Below are 26,469 nucleotides of genomic sequence, written 5' to 3'. Positions count from 1 at the left end.
TCCACTGAGTTTTATTAAGGCTGCTTGAATGAGCATGAGTGTGGTTTTACTAACTAGATCACCAGCAGCTTACCTGTCGCTTCACCCCTGCAGAGAAATAACACTTTCATTCCTTCTTTTGGTTTTTTTTTTTTTTTTGAGACAGGGTTTCTCTGTGTAGCTTTGGAGCCTGTCCTGGAACTAGCTCTGTGGACCAGGCTGGCCTCGAACTCACAGAGATGCACCTGCCTCTGCCTCCCGAGTGCTGGGGCTAAAGGCGTGTTCCACCAATGCCCGGAGGTGACCCTTTCATTCTTTAACGGCCCTATCTGCCAACAGCTCCTCTGCTCCTCAGCTAGGGGCAAACCCTGGTGAGCCCTCTCCCATCCATGCTAGAATGCTGACAACTTCATCTGGTGCCGGCCTGCTGCAGAGAGCAGCAGCTGGGAGTTTATGGGTGCAAGGGCCGTGTCGTGCCCAGATGACAGCAGTTCACAGCTTCCCTCCTAGCATCTGCTTTTGCATTCTTCCTGCCCCCTCTTCCAGATGTCCCCTGGGATGTGGCCAGGATGTGCTGTAGCTGTCCAGCTTAGGGCTGAGCACGCAACAGTCAACCGGGAGGCTCTGTATTGGCTGCTGCCCACTGGAAAAGGAAGCGTCCCTGACTTAAGGCTGAGAGCAGCATAAATCTATGGTGTGGATCCAGGCACGGCTGAGCATAGTTAGAGGGGAAGTTCTTAGATCCCTCTGGCCATAGCAGGTGCTGCTTGGTGCCGTGTTGAGGGGAGCCTTGATCTTTCAAAACTAAATGCCTACTTATTATTTTAGATGATAAACAAACCTACTGAAGGGACAAGTTTTTAGTGATCAGGGTCCATGACCTTCCCTGTCTCTTGTCCCCATTGTGGAACCACTTGTCCCATGTTATATATAGAGTTATTTAAGGCACTCTGAATATCTCTGCCGTGGCTTAAGAAGAGAAGGCCTATAGGTTTGTATTTTTCTCTTTTACTTACTTTTATTTTATGAGCATTATTGTCATGGGTGTCTCCTGGAACTGGAATTACAGTCACTTGTGAGCTTCCATGTGGGTGGCTGGGAACTGAACCCTGGTCCTCTGGAAGAGCAGTCAGTGCTCTTAACCACTGAGTCATCTCTCCAACCCCTAGGTTTGCATTTTTAATTTTTAAAAATTAGAAACATTTAAATCATTTCTCTTCATGGTGTGTGTGTGTGTGTGTGTGTGTGTGTGTGTGTGTGTGTGTGTGAATGTGGGCTCAAATCTACCACAGAAGTGCATAGAGGCCAAAAGGTAACTCGTAGGAGTTGGTTCAGTCTTTGCACTTTGCTGAGGGAGGGCCTCGAGTTTCTTAGGGTTCTGCCAGGCTGGCTGGCCAGCAAGCTTCCAGGGAATCCTCCTGTCTCTGCCACTCATCCAGCAGGAGGATTGTTGGGATTATGTCACTTGCTACCTCTTCCAGATGTGTGCCCGAGTTCCCGGAACTAAACTTTGGGTCATCAGGTTTCTACAGCAGCCAATACTTTCAACAGGACATCTTCTGGCCCCGTATTGTTTTGAAGCGTGGTGTCATGTAGCCCAGGCTAGCCTTAGACTCACTATGTAACCATAGGTGGCTTTTATCTTCATGAGTCTACCTCCCAGATTCTGGTGTCACATGCAGGCATATCCATGACGAGCTTGATGTCTGATCTTAGAAGTGAGGTGTTTTCAATTTCTTTCTAAAGATTCCTGTTTTCTCAAAGCAATGATGTTGTAAAAATTTATTCTTGTACGTTTAGTTAAAATAATTTAAGCCTATGATTTTCCAAAGTTGTTGGTCTGGTAGAATAAGAACAAACACTACTTATCCAGTCCTTAGTGGGAGAATTCTCTACTCTGTTCTAGGACAATAATGCTAATAGCTGACACTTATTAACTTTGTCCAAAATTCTTCATGCTAGCACATGTACTTTGTACATGTTAAATAATATCATCTTCATATCAATATCAACCTCACAGATTAAGTGTCCTTAGAACCTCTATATCACAGATAACAAAATAGGCTCAAAGAGATTAAAGAATTTATTTGTCCACAATCATAAGATGAGGAAATAGAAATATCAGAATTTGAACCCAGACAGCCTGGCTCAAAGAGATGTGTTCACTCTGGTGATCTGAGGACCTCTAAGTCTAGGGATAAATCCAAGGACTTTCTATATTTTTAAATGATAAAATATCTTTTACTTTATGGGCGTTTTTCATATATGTGAAGAGATTTTGATCTCATTAATAATCTGACTTCAATGAAGAGTGAATTGTTGATTGCCAACTTAGTTAAAGCCAAGAGAATGCTTTAGTCCTCATCATTTTCCTTGAGACATCTATTATTTTTAGCCATTAAGAAGAGCTAGGTTTTTGTCTGGGGAGTAATATCTGCCAACTCCATGGACCAGTCTTGATTTCTCAGTGACGTATCTTTTGAGGACTTTTGCTCCTGGCTGTCTTCCTCTATCCTCGTCCTTGGTGACATCACCATCCAACTGGATGACCTGTCCAGCATCTTGGCCATTTAGTTCTTTGATTACCTGCTTTGGGAGCAATGACCCATCTTCCCCATTTTAAACTGAGTTACCCGTTTCCATGCTTACAGCCTAGCCCAAGAGCTGCACCGTCTCTGGTTTCAAGCATCTCACTCTACCCAGAACCCATGGTCTTCTCAATTATTATCGCCGCCGGGTTCTGACCTCCTCACATCGTCCATTCATCTGCCCTATACTTTCATTATTACTCTTTAAAACTCTCACATCCTTTCATTTTTCTTCTATCTCCACTCCTTTACTATCCCACTCAAATTCCATATCCATTATTATGACGACTCCCTTGCAAATCCAATAAGTTCTCCGCTCTCCTCTTGATCTTACTGGCCTGCTATAACCTTGACCTTGGTGGAAGGTAAGTGTGTTCCATTTTCCCAAAAAAATGAAACCGAGGAGGAAAATCATACAATAGAGACCACTGGTTTCACTGTAAAACCTTGACCGCCAACCTTTGGTGTTCCCTCAATGCTACTAGGAAATCTACTATTTCCCTCTACAGTGCTTCCCAATGCTAGTCATTTCCCTTGTCACCCAGAGGGTACTTTTGCGTCTGAATACTTCCTATGCAATCATTTACTGCATAATCTACTTAACTTGATTCTGGATGAAAAAAAATCAAAGCTGGGGTTAGCAGTGCACACCTCTAAGTTTTGCAATGAAGCAGGAGGATTACTCCAAGTCTAAGGGCAGACTTGTCAATGTAGTGAGTTCTAGGTGAGCCACGGGATACACAGTGAGACCTTGTCTCAAAATGAAAGCAGAATAATCAAAAGCAATGCACCTATATCTCAATTTTTGTTCTGGATTGCAGGAGGCATGTAGGTCCTTGTGTTCACAGATAAGCACTAAGGAAACACACGGGGTTGTCTCTTCAAAGGGAGAAATGTATAACCTGTTTTCCTCCCAGAAAGCTGGGATCAGTTGTGATTGGTCCGGTGATCTTTGTGCTGTTTCTATGGCCAGGCCCACATCTGATACCCCAGTTACTTTTCATGAGCCTGTTTATCTTGAGCCTGTTTCCTTAGTTAATCTGTAGAACCATCTTCATGGATGATGTCACTTGTACTTTACAAGAGTTTCGAGTAGTCATGCTTTAAGATTTATTATTTATTATACATTCAGTGTTCTGCCTGCAGGCCCAAAGAGGACACTGCTATTATGCACTACGTGGAACACTATGAATATGCTTGAAGCTAATGTGTCAGTTAAGATAGCACAGGTTGTTTTGCAGTACTATTCCTGGTGTTTCAATTATGGAACCAGCCTTGGTATCCAACGACAGAGGGCTGGATAAAGAATATGTACACAACAGGATTTTTTTTCAGTCATAAAGAAAAATGTCAGAATATGCCCAGTGGTGGTGGCCTTTAATCTGAGCACTCGGGAGGTCGAGGCCAGCCTGGTCTACCGAGCAAGTTCCAGGACAGGCTCCAAAACTACAGAGAAACCCTGTCTCGGGGGCGGGGGGGGGGGGAGGAAGAAAGAAAAATGTCAGAAAGTGAATGTAACTGAAGTTAATCACATCAAGTGAATTAAACCAGCCTCAGAAGGACGAAGTTTCTCTTGTTTGTAGTTCCTAGATTTTATATGTATGCATATACATGATGTAGAACTAGGAATAAAACTGTCAGTCAGGCAAAGGGGACTCAGGAGGGAACAGAAAAGCTAGTAGGGCTGGTATGAGAGGGGTATGCTTAGCATACAACATATACTTGCACAAAACCTCAGAAAGTTAAGCCATCGTAACCACTGTCAAGGTCAAGACACCCTGAGCCATAGCAATGGATACATCTGGAAAGGCGGGATGGGATGTAAGAAAAGCTGCTCAGGCCGGATTTCAAGTGTTTCCAACAGCACATGTGTCCCTAGGGCTTTCAAACAGTCTGAGTGTGGTGTTCACATTCAGTGCCTCTAACTAAGGCAAGCTCCTCCACCAAACGACTCTCCTGGCCTGGGATGTCTTCAGCCTTTCCTTTGGCAGCTCTGTGCCCTTGGCTTTTATTTCGTCCCGCTGTGACCTTTGCTTCTTTGGAAAAGGGACTATTCCAATAGCCACATCCAAATCTCGTGGGATCACTTGGAGCTGGTAGTGCAAGACCATCCGCGGTTCTGTCGCAAGAAGCCACGAGGTTACCAGCGCAGCGGTTTACCTCTGTCCTAGGCAGGGTTGTGAAAAGACGGTGGGGCCAAAGAATGTTCACTCACCAGGACAGGCCTCATAACTTTGCAGAGCTAGGCACAAAGTGAATGAACAGCAGAGAGAGAGAGCGAGAGAGAGAGAGAGAGAGAGAGAGAGAGAGAGGGGGAGGGAGGGAGGGAGGGAGGGAGGGAGAGAGCTCCCCATTGAAGGCCTCACTCTCCCTGGGGACTAGAAAGGGGATGGGCTGGGGTTTGGTGGGGGTGATAGGGGAGGATGGGAGGGCGAGGGAACCGGAATTGACATGTAAAACAACCTTGCTTCAAATTTAAATTAAAAAAAAAATTAAAAAAGAGAGAAAGGAAAGAGAGGAAGAAAGGAGGAAAGGAAGGAAGGGGGAAGGAAGGAAGAAAGGAGGAAAGAAAGAAAGAAGGAAAGAAAGAAGGAAAGAAAGAAGGAAAGAAAGGAGGAAGAAAGAAAGGAAGAAAGGAGGAAAGGAATGAAGGAGGAAAGGAAGGGGGAAAGAAAGAAGGAAAGAAAGAAAGGAGGAAAGAAAGAAAGAAAGGAGGAAAGAAAGAAGGAAAGAAAGAAAAAAAGAAAGGAAGAAAGAAAGAAAGAAAGGAGGAAAGAAAGGAAGGAAGAAAGAAAGAAAGAAGGAAAGAAAGAAAGAAAGAAAGGAGGAAAGAAAGAAAGGGAACAGTTGCAGCAAAACCCAGCTGAGAGGGTTGGGTGGAACTCGGGTCAGTTGTCTGAGTGCTGGCCTGACCTGGAATTGCGCTCACGGTGGTACGTGCCTCCTTCCGCATTAACGATCTCTGTCCCTACTGGGAGGGACGGATTCCTAAGGGATGATTGTCTAGTGGCCTGCGGGTCTGGAGGAAGCTTCAGCCACTGGCTAGTGCAGGCTCCAGGCGCCGCCCCCTGTTCTGTTTACTTGTTGCCTCAGGAGACGCACGGGTTCCCCTGGCTCGGTGCGCGGCGCCACTCCTGCTTCTCGGGTCCCAGCAGCATCTCCGGGTACCAGCCAACATGAGCCACGGCAGCTCCTCGGGCTCCGGGAGCCTGGAGCGCCCCCGCGACGCCTCACCGCCCGAGGTAGAGTCGGGGCGGCTGTTTCCTGGGAGGGAACGGGAGCCTCCAGTTTGCAGTAGTGCCCTGGGTGGGATTGCCCAGCTCAGCTCCCACTGGGCCAGTGATCGGAACCACAGCTGCCACGCAGCCTCTCTTGATTACTGAAATTGGCTGAATTCCACCCAGTGGCCTTTCCCCGAGGTTCTTCCCCCTCCCCGTCCCCAGGGAACAAAGGGATTGCTTCACTGAACTGAATTTTCCATTTGGAGCAGTGTCTTCTAACCTACAGGTGCTGCCATTGGCGTTGGGCCCCTCAAGGCCTGGAGCCTGTGTCACTAACAGGTCCCCAAACAGTGTTTGTTTGGAGCTATTTGCTCACTTCTCCTAGGAAGTACTTGGCATTGGGGACTTAGAGGTGTCACACTCCCACAAAGGAATGGAAAGTTCTGGACCAGCCTGGGGGCGTTCTCTCTCTCTGCCTCTCTCTCTCTCTCTCTCTCTCTCTCTCTCTCTCTCTCTCTCTCTCTCTCTCTCTCTGCCTCTCTCTCTGTGGGGTGTGTGTGTGTGTTTATGTGTGATTGCTGCTTTTGGAATAAATCTGACCTAGGAGGTGTCTTCGGGACATACCCACCATATACATCCTTGGGAAAAATTGGATTAAAAGCATGGGTTGAATTTTCCAATATGGTATCAGAATTGAGTTACTTAGCAGACCTGACACTTTTAGGTTTCTCTGATTATCCATATACTGTGGGGAACCAATATCATGGTATGCAAATAGATCTAATTTTTCTTCTGGCAACTTCATATTTGGTATTATATTTTAACTTAGTGTAGTGTCTGCTCTCTGTGAATTAAGACGGTTGAATCATAAGCGTGATACTTTTCTTATTAATATATTTTTAGTGAGCCCATTCGAAGTCAGTTACAGATCCTAACCCCAAATATATTCTTGTAAGAATAAGGGAATTCACTGAAGTGCAATGGTCAAATTCAGAATATTTAGCATGATCATAATCATATTCTTTAATATATATGATCCTCTAGATTTTGGTAATTATCCCAAATGTATGGTACTTTACTTCCACCCCAGCCCCCATCACACAATTGTGTTTAGTGTCTTTAAATTTGAACTAACTCCTCAGCTTTCTGTAGCTGTGACTTCCCATGAGCTGATTATTAGTAGGGGGCTACACAGGGGATTCTGTGTCTCGGCACATTATTTCAGGAGCCGGGGAATATCAGCATGGCTGTTATTGCTGATGTTCTCAACAACGGGGAATGTGTCTGGCACACGTACAATTCCCCTCTGTGATAAGTGAACAAATCCGGGAGGTGGGAGGGTGGCTCAGTGGTTCAGCGCATGTGTTGACCTTACATTGATTGACATGCTGGCTTACAACCTCTGTCACTCTAGTTCCAGTGCACTCACCACCCTCGTCTGGCCTCCGTGGACACCAGGCTTGCACAGGGTGCGCACACACGTATCCTTGGCAACACACCCATGTACATGGAAACATTCGTTTAATCATCATAATCATCATAATTGTGGGATTATCTATTAGGAGAACTTTTGCTATACCTGGGATTTGAACTGGCTTGGAAGAAATTGGATTCATGGAGAAGGGTGGAGACAGGAAAGCCAGCGGTTAGTATAATTAGAATTTGAGTTTATAAAATATTTTATCTGAGATAATCTTAGGTAGATAAGAGGACAGGACATTTCGAATTATATAGTAGGGTTGCTCAGGTGACGAAAGATGCAACTTCGACTTGACTGTCTTCTGAAAGTTTTATGCATTTCCTGCTGCGCTGTATTGCACAATGGATTAAAATACAGAGCGTGGATAGGAGCCTCCTTTTCTGAAGGGATAAAAAGCGGCTCAAGCAATCCAGAGTATTCTACTTCTCCAGAATATCTTGGTTAATCATGTTGCATTAGTTACCCTCCCCTCCTTTTTCTGTGATAGAATATCATGACCAAAAAGATGGCGTATGGAAGGAACTGGTTTGGGCTTTTGGTTCCCGCTGGAGCATCCTTATTGTGGGGGAAGCATGTCAGCAGGCGGCTGGAGCCGGGAGCGTAGAGACAGACACACAGAGCAGACTGGATGTGAGGTTGTGCTGTAACAATCCCAGAGACGTGCTTCTTCCAGCTAGGTCCCAGTTCCTAAGGGTCCCAAAGCCTCCCGGAACAGTGCCATCGACAGGGGACCAAGTCTTCCAATATGGAAGCCTGTGGGGGACATTCCTCATCAGCACCACTGAGTATCTTCTGGGGATCTCAAAGTCAATGTATAAAAGGCACGTCACAGAGCGTCTGCTATGATACTAATTAACGTTAGCCACTGCTCTGTCACTGATTATTTCGACCAGTAGTAGCTCTGCCGCCACCTCAACAGTCCATTTCTTGAGAATCCAAGAGTGAGGCTGAGGCGACGGAAAGAAATGAGCTCTTGCTTTTCCTAGAGAGAGTTCATGGTCCAGGGAACTGGAACCATGGGAGGGATGCTTCCCTTCTCCGGTGTCACTTCAGGAGGCACTTTCCAGGCCAAGATTTTCTCAGTTGAATTTACCCAAATCACCCACGCGAAGAGCTTCACACACCTAGAAAACGAGAGCGGTGGGCGATGTTAGAACTGACTGGAGTGTCTCAGGCAGAGAGGAGGGCGCCAAGCTTTGAGTTTTTGCGATTATAGCTCTGCGGGGGTTGGGGGGGGGAGAGGAAGAAAGACTACTCAAGGATGGGGTCCAGCAGCAGTCAACAAAGGCTCGCACGCACGGATTTAGTTTACGTTATCTTGTTGGGGCCACCAACCAGTGGTGGCGGTCAGGCTGTTTTTCAGCATGGCTGTTTCCACACATTTAGAGGCTCTGAATGGAAATTATGACTCCATTGGGAAATGGAGCAGGCCTCCCTTTTGTGTGCATCGCAGGGGCTGGAGAGATGGCTCAGTGGTTAGCACTGGTCCCTGGTTCAGAGGACCCGGCACATATGGAGCCAAACGACCGGTGATGATAAAGATTAATATCCTAACAGGATAAAGATTTCATTCACCAGGAAATTGTAACAATTCTAAATGTGTATGCAGGAAGTAGTGTGGCCCCCCCCAATACAAGAAGGAAACCTGGTAGATCTGTTAGGATAGACAAACCCACTTATTTTTTTTGTGTGTGTGTATGAATATGTGAGTGTGTGTTTGTGTGAGTGTGTGTGTATGTGTGAGTGTGTGTTTGTGTGAGTGTGTGAGTGTGTGTATGTGTGAGTGTGTGTGTATGTGTGAGTGTGTGTTTGTGTGAGTGTGTGTGTGTAAGTGTGAATCCTTAGATTATGAAATAATTAGACCTAAGCCTAGAAATACTTCATTGGTAGGGATTGGATGAGATGAGATCTTTATACTGTTATGAACAAAGGAAAACTATCAAATCATTTGAGAATGTTAGATAACCCGGCTTTAAGAGAATTCTACACAATCCTGGCCAGAACCCTTCCCAAGTGTTAGGGCCCTGAGGGAAGTCTGAGGGGGGCATGAAAACCAATGTTAATATGAGAGCCTGCGCTGACTCCTGGTCAGGAAAGACTATTACGGCAAACACCGATGGGACTGGAACGAGGAATTCTGTAACCATCTCAGTTCTTAGTTTTGATAAATGTGCACAAGCTGTTTACAGGGAGGCTGGGAAGATGTCTTTGATCAGAAAGTCTTTGTTCAGGATTTGCAACATTCCTAAAATTATAAGTCATTTCAGAATAAAACAGCTAAGATAAATGAATAAATAATGACAGGTTTGTTCATTTACACATTTGACTTTGAGATTTTTATTATAACATTTATCTTCTCTTGGCACCAGTTCTCCAACCACCTGGCTTCAGGTGTGAGGGAACACCTTCAAAACATGGGTAGGACTTTTTTTTTTTTCCCATAATATACTTTAAAGAGATCGTCTTTACTTTGTTTCAGCAGATAGAATGAACGCATTTCAAACAGTGGTGAATGCTTCTTCGTACTTGAATTAAGTCGATGAATTTATAAGAACTTACTTTTTTTCCATGTTCAAGGACATTCTCTCTTTGTTTTGTGTCAAGTTTGTTTTTTCCTTTGAAGTCGGTGTGTTGGCAGCTTTGATCCAGGGGTAGGGAGTTCAAAGGCACTGCTGAAGGGGACCAGGGTGCTACACTCTTTCAGCTACTGGTAAGCCAGGCTGCATATAAAACTATCAAATAGAATAAACGAATATCTCCGTAGGACAGTAGGGAGGGAATTAGTTCGCAAAATACACACCTGCTTTAAATTTCTGAGTAGCCCAAATGAGTCCCTTCTCATTGCACTTTTGTTTATTATTTTTCTTCTCAAACCTTCCCCATGGATATTCGTTTTCAGAGATGTGGTTTTTGGCAGAGGGAGGTCAACATATTGTATCCTGCCAAAGGCGAGAGTTTTAACACCCACGGGTGAATCTCTGTGACTTGGGGGTCACAGATGCAGGTAGTAGGACTTCTTATGGGAAGTTTTGATGTTGAAACCTAAACGTTTGGATTCAAAACTGAGAGCTTAGGAGGACGTGGGAACCGCAAGGGTTTTGCTAGTGAGTTGTTGGAGTAGTCAGCCACAGGGCCACACCAAAGCACGGGAGTCCCTTCCTGCTGCAACGGTAGGGCCTGCCTTAAATCCCAGTCTCATATACGTTGTATGTGAGTAGGAGAAAATTTTTTATTAAAAGCTAAGCAATAGAGAGCAGCATTTCAGAGAGCGATAAAGGCTTCGAGAAGAGAATCAGACAGGTCATAAGCTGGCGGTTCATAGGGCACAGGGCAAGACCCATTTTGCTAGGGTAAGGACGGGTGGTCCTAAGGACATGGACGGCAATGGGCTGAGTCCTGGGTAACCTGGAAGGAGAGTGCCTAAGAGCAACAGACCTGTTGATGGAAAAGGAACAGATGTATTTATTTAAAAGTCGTTGGAGACAGACATTCTGAATTTCCAGTCAGAAACCCAAGAATTTGGGTCTTTTTGGTGATGCTCTGTATTTAAAAAACAAAACCCACAAAAACCTGCAAACAAACAAACAAACAGACTGTTTTCAGGAAGTGTGGTTTTTGGCCTAGGAAGGTCAACATATTGTAACCTCAGCATCATGCCAGGAGCAAAAGTTGTTGTTTAGCAACATCAGAAACAGGGCCAGTTTGTTAACCAATGTCTCTCAGTTTGTGGATGTGCACTGTCTCTCCATGACTGACAGGTCCGTGAAGGCGTTATGTTTTTCTAAATGTAGCACACAAGTAGTCCACGACAGTTTATCCCATTACTGATGATATGAAAGACAAAGACCGGCCGAGAAACAGCTACTTGACAACCGCATGTCATGCATGCGCTCACTGTTGCTCTGCGAATAATTTAACATTCTGTTAAATGTCTTGAAATTGGCAATTGCGTGAAGAGGAATGCGTTTGTGAAGTGTGTGTTGAAGGACTTGAGGGTAACGGGCCATTTTTTTTGTGTGCAAATTGCTCAAAAGTGATTCAGCAATTGGAATCCTAATTCACACAGGAACAGGTAAATCAAATGTCCTCGTAAGTGTTGGCTGAGTCTAAAATATTCTTGAGTTCATTGGGTTATTCTTGCAAGTTGTCTTCATAACGAAGAAAACAAGACAAAGAAACCTCACCAATACATGACAGTCAGCAAATGCCGTCACAGTGTAGAAGAAAGTACTGGTTCTGGCAATTGAGTTAAGTAACGACTAAGTAGCGTGGGAGATGGTAAGCATGGTGAGTGTCAACGCCCGGATTCATATCAGGATGCAGAGGAATAAACACGATGCAGCAAGCCAAGTGACCTTGGGCTTTCCTAGACTGGAGTACGGAGTAGCTGAAGGGAAGCCTTGAGGCAGCTGAGCTCTGTCTTCCTCATGGGAGAACACAGGGATAGGAGGTCCTATGAGCTAGGGAGAATGTTCTCATTGCAAAAACCTGGGTGTCAGCCTTTTGAACTATGAGCAAGAAATGTTTTTGGTTTAAGTTGTCCAGGCTCTGGTATTTTGTTACAGGAACTCTGAGTAGACAGACAGGCTTTGCTGAAGTTAGAATTCTCATGCACATCCTCAGGTCTTACACAACAGATACGATTCAGGGCGAAGGCCTTTGGTAACATTATGCACAGTATCATTAACTGCAGAATCATCGCTCATATGAGGGCTTCCCATTGCCCTTAAGCACGAAGCATTAAATTGGGTCTTGGAGAAGCTATTTTCTTAGAGGAGTAGACTCTTGGTGCTCTAGCTTGCAGGGCTGCAAGCAACGGATGGGCTGACCCTTTTTGCTCACCTGCGTTTTCTTCGGGTGTTAGATGATGGATCAGTCTGTGGCAAGGGCTAAAAGTACAGTGTGGGCAAATGCAGTGAGTATACATTTTTTTTGGGTGGGGAAAATGAAACTTTTGGTCATGTCTCTATTTATTCTCAGGAGACGTTAACCAGAGTAGAAATATACATCCTCCTCTGTGCAAGGAACCCGGCCACATTGTCTTCTCTTTCTCCCTGATGGTGACGGTGAATTGATCCTGGGTATATTGGCATGCGGCTGAGGATTAGGGGACCCTCTTCATTGTTGGGGAATATTATTTTAAGGCGTGTTACTTTTGCTTGTGTTGCGTTTGTTTAACTCTGTGAGGCTGTGTTAGCGTGTTTATCGAGAACCCCTGATAGTCTAATAAAGGGCTGAATGGCCGTTAGTGAGACAGGAGAGAGGAGTAGGCGGGGCTGGCAGGCAGAGAGGGTAACTAAGAGGAGGACTCTGGGAGAAAAAAGGGTGGGGAATTGAGAGAGGAAGGAGGAGGGCTTCAGGGGCCAGCCACTTAGCTCCCCAGCCGAGAAGGAGTAAGGAGTAAAGAGAGGTACACGGGAATAAAAGCCCCGAGGCCGGAGACAGATGGGATAATTTAAGTTAAGAAAAGCTGGCAAGAAACAAGCCAAGCTAAGGCAGGGCATTCATCATTAAGAATAAGCCTCGCCTGGGAGCTGGGTGATGGGCCCCTCAAACCGCCAAAAGAGTAAAAAGAAAAACCGCAGCTACACTTCGTGACCTCAACTCTCTCCTCTTGACGGTTGGCTGCTGTCCTTGGCTCTGGCTTCAGTCAGCAGCCTGGTCCCCGCCCCCATTCCGTGGCCCTTTGAGTGTTACCTACCTCATTCTTTTTTTCTCCTTGTGGGAAAGTGGGAGGCCACGGTATAGTTTCCACCTCGCTAGTCACCAGCAGAGCTTTCTGCTGCCTCCATGCCGCTCAAGACAGTGCAACCACACCTAACACAATGCCTCCCGAGGAGAGAGATGCAGTTTAAATACAAACACGCTGCTAGACGGCGAACACAGGTCCAGAAGTCAATTCATTTTTCTGAGACTTACTCGAGCCCTGGATGAGAATTATCTCATTAATATGGACTGAATTTTCCTTAGCTCTCTGGAACGTCATACTCAGTTGAAATATATACTCCTAAACCGACCTGATCTAGCCTGTACTTATCTGAACTTACAGAAGAAAGAACTCATCTTTTAGACAGTAGCTGGAAAGAGATTTATGAATTCAAGTTAAATGAATTCCTTGCCCTCAACATTACGTATAGGATTCGAGCCATCATTACGATAGTCTGACTAGCGAATAGTAGTAACATTGGGATTTAGGTAAAAATTCAATTTATGAAAAGAGATTATTTTAAGTTTTTGACCAGACAGATATAGGATAGTAATGTAACAGTTAAGAATATGGGCTCTGGAGTCAAGTTTGCATTTGGATGGAAAACTCATTCATTCATTCATTCATCCCACACACATTTGCTGATAGGTAGTCACTGGAAAAACAGCAATGAACAAAACTGACATTCTCCTGCCTAATAGTCTCTCAGTGCAAATGGATGTTGTATAAATAGTCCATTCAGAAAAATAATAGCCACAGTGGTCATGACACAGAGGATAAAAGTTAATACCGCACGAGGGAATAACCCAAGAATTTATTTTATACCGGAGGGTCAGAGGAAGCTGATTTAATGACTGAAGGGCCTGGGTGGGTGGCTGGACAGAATGGACATGGAGGCGTTAGAGTTGAGGGAGGGGAGGAGGGGGCTCCCTGTCCTCTTAGAACCTTGTTTTCTTTAGGCACGATGTGGATAACACCATCAGCATCACAAGGGTCACTCCGGGATTAAATGATGCTACATTGAATTATGCGTAGTGCAGGCTTGACTTCAGTATTTAACACTTTGTAGCTACGCAGACTAATTGTACTTTGTGGAATTCAGGAGAAGGTGTAGATAAAAAAATAGTGTGCCCCAGGGTTGAATCCTCCAAAGGGGTTTTAAGCACAGAAGGTACAGCAGATGACTCACGGAAGGTTCAAGAAGAAAATATATTTTGAAAATGCTATCTTAACTTCTATTTTGTGTATTTTGCTAACATCTCAGATATGCACAGTGGTACACGTTAGATAAATGTAGGACTTCTGAGATACAAGCAAAAGATTTGTAGATCCCAGGGTAAAATCATGGGTTTAAGGGTCAGATGAGCTGTGGGATTGAAGTCAGTCTGAACAGCGCACTCCCTGCGGGACCCTTGGGCAAGACCAAGCTGCTCATGTCTGTAAGGGCTAAATGCTGTGAAGTTAGTGTAATGATAGTTTGTATTTTTATGTATCCGGTCCTTGAGAAAGGATCACCGAGTGTTGTTCTTCAAGGGACAAAGACTTGAATACAGTGTGTGTGTGTGTGTGTGTGTGTGTGTGTGTGTGTGTGTGTAGATTTGCATGTGTCATGGCATATTTTGTGGAGGTCAGAGGACAATCTTGGGTGTTTGTCGTCCCTTTACACTTTGAGACAGGGTCAGTCTCTCTGTTGTGTAAACCAAGCTGTCTATAGAGTTCCCTTCCCCCCTCCCATTTTCCTGCAGGAATGCTGGGGCTATGGGCACTAGCCAGTGTGTCCAGCTTCATGTAGGTTCTGCAGGTTGGAACGGGGTTTCACGTGTTGGTGTGGCAATCACTTTACCCATGCACGCCTTTCCCTAGTCCTGGAAAATGGCATTTTGAAAGGACAACAGAGATAATGAAAAGCTGCCGTGTAAATAGTAACCCTTCATCGGGGACACCATGAGAACAGACCCAACTGACTGGGACTCATGGGGGCTCACAGAGATCAGAGAGTCTGTAGAGGTCTCACGCAGACCCTCTGCATACATGTTATGGCTGGATTGGTCCGTGTTCTTGTGGGATTCCTAACAGCTTGAGCAGAGACTGTTTCTGGCCCTTTTGCTTGCTTACTCGTTTCCTCCTACTGGCTAGGCCTCATCAGGCCTTGATGTGATGGTATGTGCTTGGTCTTATTGTAACTCTGTTATGCTTTGTTTGGTTGATGTCCCTGACGGGCCTGCTCTTTTCTGAGGGGAGAGTCCTGAAAAAAGAAATGGCTGTGGGGGTGGGGGTGGGGCTCTTTCCCCCTCCGCCTGTTGGCTACCAGGTCGAGAGGGGAAAGCGGCATGAGCACACACAGGGTCAGCTCAATTTTATCCCAGACTATGTGACATATGTAGGATTGGGGATGGTGGAGACAAACCCTAATCTGCATTCAGCGGCACGCTCCTATCACAAGGCAGAGGGGCGGCTGGAGTAGAGGCGGAGGGGAGATGGAGGCAGAGAGGTTTGGGGGATGGGAGGGGGAAGCTTCAGTCCTGATGTACTATATGAGAGAAGAATAAAAATGTAGTTGACCATTTGCAATGAATCTCAATTTATCGGTGAAGTGTAAGTTGGTGTTGCTTTTATGTGAGACAGGCATCCGAATCCTTAAAATGTTTGTTACTTTTGACACAGCCATGTTGGAAGACATTGCTGGATGGTCAGAGGTTGCAGAGTACCCATGACCGAGCAGCTTACCTCATTAGCAACGTGGAGCTCACTCCTGAGCAAGGAAGGATTCCTGCTCTCTGCCTGTCCTTATCTGGAGAATGTCTCTGGACCTGGAGGACTGACCTTATCTAAAAGCTGTCTCTAAACCAGATGCCTGATTCAGCTTTGTCTTGACCCTTGGCACAGATCCCTGCTGAGCTGACCTGTGCTAGGAGCTCTGCTGTAGGAGCCCACTGCCACATACTAAGCCTTGTGATAGGAGCGTGCCGCTGAATGCAGATTAGGGTTTGTCTCCACCATCCCCAATCCTACATATGTCACATAGTCTGGGATAAAATTGAGCTGACCCTGTGTGTGCTCATGGGCCGCCATGTCGGCCCATCTGCCGCTTTCCCCTCTCGACCTGGTAGCCAACAGGCGGAGGGGAAAGAGCCCCACCCCCACCCCCACAGCCATTTCTTTTTCAGGACTCATCCCTAAGAATAAAATACGTCTTTATGGTGGAATATTATGTAGGTGGTTAGGACTGCTAGGGTTGTGGGGACCTTGGAGATGGAATAAATGCATTTTGCAGTAGAAGATGAGCATAAAGCTTCTGTGCGTCCTGGAGTAGAATATTATGGAACAGAGAGAGCGATGTAGTTTGGGTGACAAGGGGTGGATTTGAACTTGTGATGATTTATCCTGAATATCAGCTTGGTGGGACTGTGAGATGCCCAGTGATTACTAAAGTACACTCCTCCGTGTGTCTGAGACGGCCTTTCAGAGGGGACCAACTAAAGGGACTTGAATGACTTTGGGCGGGGGGGGGGGGGGGGAGGGAGTTATAGAAGAAACATAAACGAAGGGAAAGCTTACTAGAGTAGGCATTCTTTGTTGTTCTACCTCCTGGCTACCATGACATGAATTGTTTTTCTCCATCATGCTCCCCCACCCCCCCACATGGTGGACTGAAAGTTGGGCTGGACATTGAGTATCATAGCAGAAATGGGGGAAAACTGTGGATTCCGGTTAACCGAGATGCGAGGAACTATGGATTCTGGTTAACTGAAACATAAGGAATTGTGGATTCTTGTTAACTGAGATGTGTTGAGAGCAGAAATGAAGGAACCTGTGGATTCCAGTTAACTGAAACACTAGGGAACTATGGATTCTGGTTAACTGAGATGTGAGGGACCTATATTCTGGTTAACTGGGGTGTGTTATATCTAGATAGCTTGGGGAGTTTATTTCTTACCTGTTTACCTGACAGGGCTTTGTAGGATTGTTTGTGTTGTCATCTTGCCAGAATCTAGAGTCACTTAGGGGACAGGTCCCCAGGGATACCTGTAGGAGTTACCTAGATAGGTTGGGCTCTGGACAAGCTTGTGGGGAATGATTGTGGTTAGTTGATGTGAGAAGAATCATCTGAATTGTGGGCTGGATCCTTCCCTGGGCAGGGATTCTAGACGATGTAAAATGGAGAACGTGAGCTGACCTAACAAGCTTGTAAGCATGCGTTCATCCCCTCTTCCTCCCGTGGATGCAATGTGGGCAGCAACTTCAAGTCCCTGCCCCACCCCACCCGTGATGGACTGTGCTTTGGACAGTGAGCTAAAGTAAACCACCATCGTCTTTTTCTTCTACCTTTTCTTCTTCTTCACCATGTATGTCTATTTTATGTGCCTGTACTCATGCCTGTGCCTGGGGCCTACAGAGACCAGGAGACAGTGTCAGATCTCCTGTAGCTGGAGTTACAAATGGTTGACAGTTGACATGTGTGTGACGGGAGCCCAGCCTGGGGCCTCTGCAGCAATAGCAATGGTCTGACTGCTGAGTGTCACTCTAGCCCTGCCCGTCTCTGTAGACGATGCTTTTTATCACGGCAACGAGAGGAGACAAAAAGACACCGAGGAGGTGACCAGAACTTTCCAGCAAGATCAGCAGGAAGGGGGACAGAAGGACGCGAGTGCAGGAATTCTTTCTGCTGTGTCAATTGTCACTTATTTCTGCACGAGGTTTTGGCAGAGCCATTTCAGTCACAGGGTTCAACTCAGGTGTCTGAGGGCTTGGTGAATTGGTATTAGGCAGAGGGGTCTTCCACACTTGCCTAGCAGAGCACACCCACACCTTGCTATCTGTCTTAGGGTTTCCCTCGATGGGAATAGACATGCCATGACCACAGCCTGCTTGTCATGAACCCCATTTGGGGGTTCAACCCAGGGGTTGAACTAAGGTAGGCAGTCAACATTGGCCTTGAGTCCCCTTAATAGGCTGAGCCAGCTCAGTGATCCCAGATCTGCATGAATTCTTATAGGAAGCTTTAAAATGATTTGCTTACATGTTCTCTTGTGTTCTGAATGGGTCTCTGAGAGGCTTTGTCGCCACCAGGAGATGGTGTGTCCCGGAGGCCACAGATTTCTCTTAGCAGAAGAAACAGCTGCTGACAGACAAAAAAAAAAAAAAAAAAAGCAACAGTGTTTTAATTTTAAGGAGGGTTCCTTGGGCAGAGCTAAGGGCTTGTTTGGAAAAGAAAACATATTCAATAATGGAGGGGTCTGCGGTGTAATGCTGGAGCAAATGGGATTATGGTTGGTTGGAATGAATTCAAGAGCTTTTGTGTGTCCCCTATTGGCAGTGATTTTCCTTCCGTTCCTTCTTTTCTTTCTACTTTTGTCCATGGGATAATAAGACAGCTAGGCACCGTAGTAGCGAGACTGGCTCGAGACACTACCCACAGGTCAGATAATTGGGCACACCGTGTACTGAATTATGAGTGAGCTTATCTTTGCACTTTATGGCACTGAACTTCAAAGCTCTCCTTTATTCTGAAAAGACTCTGAGCCACCAAAAGCCTATTTCATTCATTATCATAATAGTATCAGTAGCGGAACCGAATCATATGTAGTTGGCTCTCTAAAATTAATATAAAATTGCTTCGCGGGCTAGCTGGGTGGTACCTAATGGCTTCAATTGTCCTCGTGGGAGGACAAGTGGATGGGGCCTTAATCTTGCCAGTGTGGATAGAGTGGAAAAAAAAAAAAAGATTAAAGTGAAGATTGTTTAATACTACAGGTAAAACTGAGGGATTAATAATAAAGGACTGCAGGAGGGCTTGGCTGAAAGAACCCTCCGGAAATGTCACCTCTCATCTGTGTTCCAGTCTGTGCTGTACTGTCATCTCTTAGTCCTTGTAGTCTTCACGGATAGACTGCACAGCAGGGTTAGTGTGTTTTTAGCTATGCGTGTCCCTTAGAGAAAGGGGAGGGAGGACACCATGGAAGAAAGGTCCTCTAGACCAACATGGTCAGAGCTCACATGAGCGGGGAGAGACCGCGGTAGCATGCCCAGGGCCCACACAGGTCTGTGTCGGGTCCTTCGGGAGTATATTTTGGCTTCCGGTTTAGTATTTTTGTGGGATTCCTGAGTGTGTGAACTAGTGGGTGGGTCTTCAATTCTTGTGCCTTTGCTTGGGCCGGCCCTTTTCCTTCTGTTTGTCTGGTCCGACTCCAATGTGTTAGTTTTTGTTGTTGTTGTTGTTTTTAATCTTACTGTGTTTTATTTTGTTATCTTTTACTATTATCCCTTAGAAGCCTATTGGTTTTCTAATGAGAGACAGAAAGGGAGTGAGGGGGAGGGGTAGAGGGAAGAGAATTGTAACCAGGGTATATTGCGAGAAAAATATATTTTCAATAAAAGGAAAAAATTATATAGAGAACATGCAGTCTGATGATGAAAGTAGTACACAGTCCTTGGGCAGGACCCATGAAGTATGGGAAGATGAAAAGAACCAGTGTTTCATTTAATTATACAAATGATGTAAAACTAAGCCATTGCATTCTTATCCCGTGCTCAACACTGGAGTCCCTCCTGGAGGTCGTCTTTAATATGAGGCATGTGTGTTTTGTTCACCTCAATTTGGCTTAGATGTACTTACAGGAAATGCACATAGCAGTATTTTTTCCTCTTCCTTTTGTGTTTTGAACACAAGCTTCAGGTCGTGTGGTGCTATACATTCTTGGTTTTGTTCAGTGATGTCTCTTGGAGACAATATAATGCTCTGACATACAGATCTGTCTCTTATTTCCCATTTTTGGTGGGTTCTACAGTTCAGGAAGACCTTTGTTTAAAAGCTGTTATGTGAACAGAAGTTTACATTGCTTTAATAACCTCTCCCCTTTTGTTCTTGTTATAAATCACACAATAATCATCATCTTTATGGATGTCTCTGCACATGTGTGAATGGTTTTTAAGGGGAAATAGCTGGAGAGTTGAGCTGTTGGGTCAGACCGTGTTTATTTGCTTTGGTAGAGAAGAGATTAACACCAAGGCTTTGCCCATGCTTGGCAAGTTATCTACATGGAACGCTTTGCACCCACAGCCCCGTTTTAACTAAAAGACATCCCTGTCCACCCACGAACACTTGAAGATGTTAGTACTTTGGTACAGATCTGCTTTACATGAGGACCTGTTGAGATGAAGCGCAATTCCTGAACTGCTTCCTTTAGCTCTTTGCATTATATTTAATGGACACATTGCATTTTTATTAGAAGGATAGATAAAACAATGCCATGATTACAGCACTTCTTAAGTGAGATAATTGTATCACATCCTAAGTGAGCTGTGTTTTGTTGCTGAAAGAGATCATAGCCACTGGAGAACTTATTTTCCTAATAAAATTTTTATTAAATGGTGGGCTGTGTACACTACGGATGAAACCTCTCCTGAGTACCTTCAGCCTCTCATGGCCTCATGGGGGAGGTGCAGCTGTGGTGGCGAGGGTCAGTGGTTCCTTCTGAATCCTGAATGAGGCTGGTAGGATGTGACCCTGCCCTAAGAGCTTCCGTTCATCCACCTCTGCTTTCCCCCCAGGAGTATTTAGGCACCTTGGTTGTGTTGTGACTGCAAACACTGGCTGTCACTAAGGCTCCTGGAGGTTTTGTTTGGTATCCTGTGGATCGCCGCACACAGGTCATGGCAACGTTTGTTGTCCAGTTCAGGGCTGCTGGGTGACTTGTGTGTGCATGAATGGGTCAAGTACCGGTGGTTGGTGATTGAGTAGTCTCTTCCTCCTCCTTTTTCTTCTGCTCTTCCTCCTCCTCTTTTTCTTTCTCCTCTTTTGAGATAGGATCTCATGTGGCCTAGGCTGGCCTTCAAGCTGCTAAGTGGTCAATGTTATTCTTAAAGTCCTGATCTTATTGCCTCCAACTCCCAAGTGCTAGGATGCCTGGCTATCTACCCTCCTCTCCTTCCCTCCCTCCTTCCTTTCCTCCTTTCTCTCTTTCATTGGAGAGTCAACCCAAAGCATCATTCGTGGGCCCAACTACTGAGCAGCCACATCATTTTTTCTCATATAATAATGTAAGACCTATTTTTCTTGTAAGATGTAGGGGTTTTCTATGTTGTACAGGTTGCCCTCACACCCTTGATCCTCCTGCCTCAGCATCTTGAGTGCTAGGATTACAGGTGTTGGCTATGGTACCCAGCTCCAAAGACCAATTCTTCACTGCCTTCTCTCTCCATCATGGACTCATGCATCATTATCTCTTGGGCTGCCTCTTGCTTCCTTTTCAACTTTGAGAACAAGACACAGCACATTCTCGCTAACATTTCCTATGCGTTTGAAATACAACGGAAACTCCCATCTGAGATATCTTAGTGAAACCTCAGATGACAGACTGTTTAACACTCCTTTTAATGCTTTGTCTTTTGGGGAAACTCCACCAGGAAACTGCCAGTCATCCCATGGACTTCCCAGTCACCCGGGAACAGCTGAACCATTACCGGAATGTGGCTGAAAATGTTCAAAGTGAACTTGCAGCAACTTTGGTCAAATTTGAATGTGCTCAGTCTGAGGTGAGACACTGTACACATTCCATCACTCAGAAGGGCATTCTAGCCTCTTATGGAGGGAAACAGATGGCTGAGGATTAGAAACAGGATAGTAAGCAAGGGATTTCAACCTATTGACAAAGTCTAGACTTAATTTCCTACTCCATCCAGGCTTTCAGATTTCAATGAAGTCTGTATAACCTGGGGACTTTAGGTTAAAGTTGCATGGGCCTTGGGGAACTTGAAGCCTCCTTCAGAATGTCTTTCTTTAATATGGACTGTTTGTATTCCAGAGCTCTTAGGATCTCTGAATTCTCTTCATGTGGCAATTCTGATTGGGCAGATTCTAAGACCGACTGGTCTAATGAAGTTCCCAAGTCTCTCTGGACTCATTCTCCTCCTAGTATTGTGGCTGTGAGGGGTCTAGACTGGCCTGGGAGGGAGCTAGCAGTCGGTGAAGGATGCCAGGGGCCAAATGAGAGACGAACTTATAAACATGTGTGTGACTCTGCATGCATGCACATTCCCAGTTCCAAAGAGCCACATATGTGTGAAGATGGTCCCACAGAAGGGACAAGACATTCTTGGTCAGTAGGATGCAAACACCCTCCAGCATTTTGATGCTTCAGAACCCACAGAAGTCCAAAAGTTCCCTTTGTGTAATTTCCCTTTGTGACCATATTTCCCCCAGGAATCTGAGTATTATTTTTCTTTACCACCTACAGTTATGGTCTAGAAGGCAAATGGGAGAAATACAGTGATGTCCTGAACATCTGGATTTAATTGAGAAACAGTTGTGGCTGTGAAATCGCAGTGTAGCTTGGAGGTTCCCTAATCATTGTCACTCAGCAATAAATGCAGCAGTACCGACAGAGAAAATGGGTTCCCACTGTGAAATATTTTATTGCTTTCTGTAATATTCACCACAAATGTTGGGTTCCCACTGTGAAATATTTTTTTGCTTTCTGTAAATATCTACCACAAATGCTGCCTAAATAGTATGAAATCAACTTAAGACATTGCTCATTTATTTTATTTTATTTTTTATGTTTTCTTGTCTGTGTGCTGGACATTGAATTCAAGGTCTCTCACACACGATACAATTAATGACTCTTCCATGAGGGTTTCACACCAGCCTTCAACTGCTTTTTAAAAAAGGTATGACTATGAATGACTATTAGTCAGGAATTTATCCAACCATAATTTCCAATTTGCTAACACAGATCCAAATTCAAGAAAGAGAAAATGAAATTGGACTCGGTCATGAATGAAAGGTTAAATTGTAAATTATGATTTCGGCTCTTTGTGTAGGTACTTCCAATGGCACATTGTTAAATCCCTATGTCCCCCCTCCCCCATCTCTTCACATTAGCTTCGAGACCTCCGCTCCAAGCTTCTCTCTAAAGAAGTGTGCTGCCAAGAGCTGAAGGCTGAAGTGGAGGGCTACAAAGAAAACACTGCCAGGAAGTCATCTCTCCTTGTCTCTCTGAGGGGCAGAGTACAGGAACTCCAAGAGGAATCGGCAGCACTTTCTGCTTCGAAAATCAGAACAGAGACCTCTGCTCACACCACGATGAAGGAGAACCAGGAACTAATGAAGAAAGTCCTGGAACTGGATGAGAAATTGCGGTAAGAAAGTGGGCAGTGTTTCCCCGTTTGTTAGTGGCCATACTAGGTTCAGATCTCAGCCTTCTTCTTCTTCTTCTTCTTCTTCTTCTTCTTCTTCTTCTTCCTCCTCCTCCTCCTCCTCCTCCTCCTCCTCCTTCTTCTGCTCCTCCTCCTCCTTTTGGTAGGACTATTAAAATTTTATGAATGCTTTTTGAGATCTTATTGTCCTGTCTAAACTGTGGTGTTCTTTTAACTATTCATGGCTTATGCGATTTATTCTCTCTCTCTTTTTTTTAATTTAAATTTGAAACAATCCCAGTTCCTGCACCCTCCTGTCCTCCCTTGTTCCCCTCACCAATCCCCATCCCATCCCCTTTCTGCTCCCCAGGGAAGGTGAGGCCTTCCATGGGGAGTCTTCCAAGTCTGTCATATCATTTGGAATAGGGTCCAAGGCCTCCCCCATGTGTCTAGGCTGAGACAGTATCTCTCTTTGTGGGATGGACTCCCAAAGTCCATTCATATGCTAAGGGCATCATTCCTCCCTGTCTGCAACTGGATTCCAAGCATGTTTAGCTGTGGGTGTCTGCTTCTGCTTTTATCAGTTACTAGATGAAGGCTCTAGGATGGCATATAAGTTAGTCATCAAACTCATTATCGGGGAAGGGCATTTAAGGCAACCTCTCCACTATTGCTTAGATTGTTCGTTGGGGTCATCCTTGTGGATCTCTGGGCTTTTCCCTAGTGCCAGATTTCTCTTAAAACCTATAATGGCTCCATCTAATATGGTATCTCTTTTCTTGCTCTCCTCTATTCTTTCCCTGACTCAATCTTCCTGCTCCATCATGCCACCTCTTCCCATCTCTTTCTCCCAACTCCATCTCCCCTCACTGCCTGCTCCCAATTTGCTCAGGAGATCTTCTCCGGGGACCACGTATGTCTCTCTTAGGGTCCTCCTTATTACCTAGCTTTTCTGGCTGTGTAGATTGGAGGCTGGTAATCCCTTGCTCTATGTCTAAAAATCATGTATAAGTGAGTACATACCATGTTTGTCTTTTTGTGACTGGGTTACCTCACTCAGGATGGTTTCTTCTAGTTCCATCCACTTGCCTACGAATTTCAAGATTCCATTGTTTTTTCCCTCTGAGTAGTATTCCATCGTGTAAATGTACCACATTTTCTTTATTCATTCTTCAGCTGAGGGGCATCTAGGTTGCTTCCAGGTTCTGGCTATTACAAATAATGCAGCTTTGAACATAGTTGAATAGATGTCCTTGTTGTATGAATGTGCATCTTATGGGTATATGCCTAAGAGTGGAATTACTGGGTCTTGAGGTAGACTGATTCCCATTTTCCTGAGGAACCACCATACTGATCTCCAAAGTGGCTGTGAGGAGTTTGCATTCCCACCAGCAGTGGAAGAGTGTACCCCTTTCTCCACATCCTCTCCAGCATAAACTGCTGTTGGAGTTTTTGATTTTAGCCACTGACAGGAGTAAGATGGTATCTCTTAGTTGTTTTGATTTGCGTTTCCCTGATGACTAAGGATGTTGGGCACTTTCTTAAGTGTCTTTCAGCCATTTTAAATTCATCTATTGAGAATTCTCTATTCAGTTCTGTACCCCACTTTTTAATTGGATTATTTGGTGTTTTGGTAACTAGCTTCTTGAGTTCTTTGTATATTTTGGAAATCAGACCTCTGTCAGAAATGGGGTTGGTGAATATATTTTCCCATTCTGCGGGCTGCCATTTTGTCTTGACTGTGTCCTTTGCTTTACAGAAGCTTTTCCATTTCAGGAGGTCCCATTATATTAATTGTTGATCTCAGCGTCTGTGCTACTGGTGTTACGTTCAGGAAGTGGTCTCCTGTACCAATTATTTCAAAGGTACCTCCACTTTCTCTTCTAAGAGGTTCAGTGTGGCTGGATTTATGTGGAGGTCAGCCTACTTCTTGAATGAGCTTTGAATGTTATACATTATTTTTCCTTGAAACTCAAACTGAAAAAAATTACAGACCTCAGGTTTCTTTGTAGTCTTGGAGACTTTGCTCAAGTTCAAATGGTGTCAAGTGTTTCAACATTGTGTTATGTATGCTTAGGAGCTATTGATGAGAGCTGCCAAAGCTTATTACATGTGTGGTGTGCGATTTCCCTTAAGTAGAAGCTTAACTATGGGAGTGACAGGGAAGCCCACAGGAGTGTATTTAGAGGACAGGTAAAACATGCAAGGAAGCATGCAAGGAAGCCAGACATCCTCAATTCAGTTTTATTAGCATTTTATACAGAGAACTCAAGACACTCAGGATATTCACACTTTGTTCAGCCAAGAGGTCACTGTTAAAACAAAATTGGGAAATGCTTTCTTCTAAAATATATTTTAAAATTCTATGTATGACTTTTTTTTAAAGACATGTAGTCCTGGCTGTCCTGGAACTGTAGACCAGGCTAGCCTCAGGCTCACAGAGATCTGCCTACCTTCACCTCTCAAGTGTTAGGATTATATTAACATGTTTTGGGGACATGGTATTGTAAGTAGCATTGAAGGTGAGATTGTTCTGCCTCTGCCTACTGAGTGCTAGGATTACAGTCATGCTGTACCATACCAGCTTTAAATATCACTCACTGTGTTCCATCTTTAAGATGGACAGTGCTCCCAGTCCTTTTCCAGTCCTTTTCTCCTCCACCCATTATCAAACTTCCTTTGTTGTTTATTTGCTTGATTTTAAGATAGGCTCTCCCTGTGTAGCCCAGGCTGGTGTTGAATTCACAATCCTCCTTCCTTTTCTTCCCAAGAGCTTGGATTACAGGGGTTCTTAAATGTTTTTAAGAACCCAAATCTCTTGTTTATCTCTTTTCTCTTTTATCTGCCCCACTGAAATTCCTTGCTATGACCGCCAGTGTTGACTCAGGGCTGGTTGGCCTCTGAAGCATCAGTTACGGCTGGTCTGTGAACTACTTTCTTCTCTTGGCTTCTAGAACATTACACACAACTAGTTTATCTTTTACATTTCTCTTTTTGTGTTTTTCTTCCCCTTGGCTTCCAAATATTGGGGTGACTTTCTTCTTATTTCTGTGTTATTTAACCCCCTGTCTTCTAAGTATGATCTAGATGCGGGTGATACTGCAAGTCTGTGTCTAGCTTGAATCTCCTTTCAACACAAGGAACACAAACCTTCATCTTGATGCCCAGCAGACATTTCAACTTTATGTGTCTGAAAATGGGATCTAAGGTTCCCACCATATCTTTCTGTACTCGTTTGATGTGGTGATAATTTCATTCTTCTAGTCATCAGGTAAAACATTGCCTGTCATCCACGGCTCTCTTTTTCTTTCGTATTCTTCTTTACTTAGAAAATGCATTCACAACTGTCTTAAAATA

General features: G+C 44.7%; 1 protein-coding gene across 2 annotated transcripts in view; it reads left to right on the top strand.

Annotated features, from left to right (window-relative positions):
- The first annotated feature begins 5,620 nt into the window (after positions 1-5,620).
- The window catches only part of Ccdc170 (coiled-coil domain containing 170), a 64,191-nt gene continuing 43,342 nt past the window's right edge, over positions 5,621-26,469 (top strand). Inside the window, exons 1-3 of one of the 2 annotated variants that reach the window (XM_051206006.1) lie at positions 5,621-5,809; positions 21,382-21,510; positions 22,859-23,115. In XM_051206006.1, coding sequence (XP_051061963.1) covers positions 5,744-5,809; positions 21,382-21,510; positions 22,859-23,115 — 452 coding nt within the window. In that variant the 5' untranslated portion in view covers positions 5,621-5,743. The remainder of the gene's footprint in view (positions 5,810-21,381; positions 21,511-22,858; positions 23,116-26,469) is intronic. The other variant, XM_051206005.1, reaches the window with a different exon arrangement.

The sequence above is a fragment of the Phodopus roborovskii genome, unplaced genomic scaffold (genome assembly GCF_943737965.1).
Source record: "Phodopus roborovskii unplaced genomic scaffold, PHOROB, whole genome shotgun sequence".
NCBI classification, from domain to species: domain Eukaryota; kingdom Metazoa; phylum Chordata; class Mammalia; order Rodentia; family Cricetidae; genus Phodopus; species Phodopus roborovskii.
This window is presented reverse-complemented; position numbering and strand designations above follow the sequence as displayed.